This window comes from Microtus ochrogaster, chromosome 5, assembly GCF_000317375.1.
Source record: "Microtus ochrogaster isolate Prairie Vole_2 chromosome 5, MicOch1.0, whole genome shotgun sequence".
In the NCBI taxonomy this organism is placed as follows: domain Eukaryota; kingdom Metazoa; phylum Chordata; class Mammalia; order Rodentia; family Cricetidae; genus Microtus; species Microtus ochrogaster.
In genome coordinates, this window is record NC_022012.1 from 91,965,258 (window position 1) to 91,967,014 (window position 1,757).

General features: G+C 43.8%; 1 protein-coding gene across 1 annotated transcript in view; it reads right to left on the reverse strand.

The window, feature by feature from the left end:
- The window catches only part of Scn11a (sodium voltage-gated channel alpha subunit 11), a 72,305-nt gene that overhangs the window by 3,097 nt on the left and 67,451 nt on the right, over nt 1-1,757 (reverse strand). The window contains exon 25 of the mRNA XM_005348214.1: nt 1,052-1,322. Within this exon, the coding sequence (XP_005348271.1) occupies nt 1,052-1,322 (271 nt within the window). The remainder of the gene's footprint in view (nt 1-1,051; nt 1,323-1,757) is intronic.

Sequence of the window (1,757 nt, forward strand, 5' to 3'; positions counted from 1 at the left end):
ATGAGTTCGAGGCCAGCCTGAGCTATGTGATGAATTCCATGTCAACCTGGACTAGAGTGAGACTCTGTCTTAACATTCCTCCTCAAGCAAAAGAGAAAAAGAAAAAAAAATCAAATTAATGTATTACTTAAAATTGAACTTTAAAGACCCAAATAAACTCTAATAATTTAGCCACATGGAATACACTTAACATGCACACGGATGACTTGGTTCTCAGCACTGGGGGTAAAAAAGAGAGAGGGTGGGAAAATGGCCCAGAGATTAAGAGCATGAACTACTGCTGTTCCCCTGAGCTTGGTCACCAGCACCCACACGAGGGCCTTCCAACAACCCACCACTCCAGCTCCAGAGATAGTCAATGTCTTTGGCCTGGGTCTCCTTGGTCACCCATACGCATAATTTCTAAATGATTTAAAAAAATCCAAAAAAGTAAAAAAGAAAAGAAAACCAAAAAAAGAGAATCAAGTATAGGATAATAATTATCTTCCATTGAGATTTATGGAGCATTCTGTGGTTACGAAAATTCCAAGAATGAGGCTTGCTGGTGGGTGAGACATACAACAGCCCATGCCCTGGCTCCTACACATGGCATTTGGGATGGAGAACACGGACCGCTTACCATGTGAAGCAGTCTTGACTCCTGAGGGGGAGGCAAGGGAGCCCCTGCAACACCCTGTGATCCGACTGCTGCTCTGGTACCCTTGTGGGTCTTGAACACAGGCACCATCATCAGTACTGATGGTCAAACTCCTAAAATCAAAAACCGTCCCCCAGGCTCACTGTGGCACAGAAGAGGAAGCATCCCAGTTCAGCCACCTGAGATGTCAGGAACCACTGTAATAGCTGTTAGTGGGGAGACTTTGCTCCCCTTACTGCCTGTGGCACTCCTCACCAGGGCACACCTTCCGTACCACCCCCCACCCCTTTCCGCAGACTCTACATTAAGCCTCATCTGTCGCTCTGTAGAGAAACTTGACACACTCCTAAATGTTCATCTTTAAGGTTTACTTCTGCCTTGCCACGGAAAGTCCTGGCTACTGATTTTACTTACTAATGATAGAAAGAACCACGACCACACAATCAAATAAATTCCAGCCATTGGTGAAGTAGTATTGCCTCAAAGCAAAGATTTTGATGAGACACTCTATGGTAAAGATGGCCACAAAGGCTATGTTGAGGATATCAAAGATTTTCTTCACTTGCTGGTCCTGGCCTTCAGATTCAGCCATCATGATAATCATATTTAGGACAATAAGACCCAGAATGATGATGTCAAAGACCTGGCTTGTGACCAGGTCGAACACAAAGGCTTGACATTTGTTCTGAGGAGGAAAAAGAAAGAAGATAATTACGTCATTAAAACAACAAAAGTTGTTTTCTCTTACAATGAAGGTGGTCCCTTGAAATATACACAGACCCCTTTCAAAGGACAAGAAATTCTTATAAGGCTCCCATTTTGCTTTGCTTCAAATTCAACTTGGTGACTGTTTTTATGTGCTTATGTTTTACTTTTAAATCTACCTTAAAACAAAGACATAAATCAAAAATATCCTCAGTATCAAGACAACTTTGGTGGAGTGATGGGCGATGGTATGATGAACAGAAGTGTGACAGACGGTGGTGTGATGGGCGGTGGTGTGATGAACAGTGATGTGATGGCAGTGGTGTGATAGATGGTGGTGTGATGGACGGTAGTGTGATGGGCAGTGGTGTGATGGACGGTGGTGTGATGGGCAATGGTGTGATAGATGGTGGTG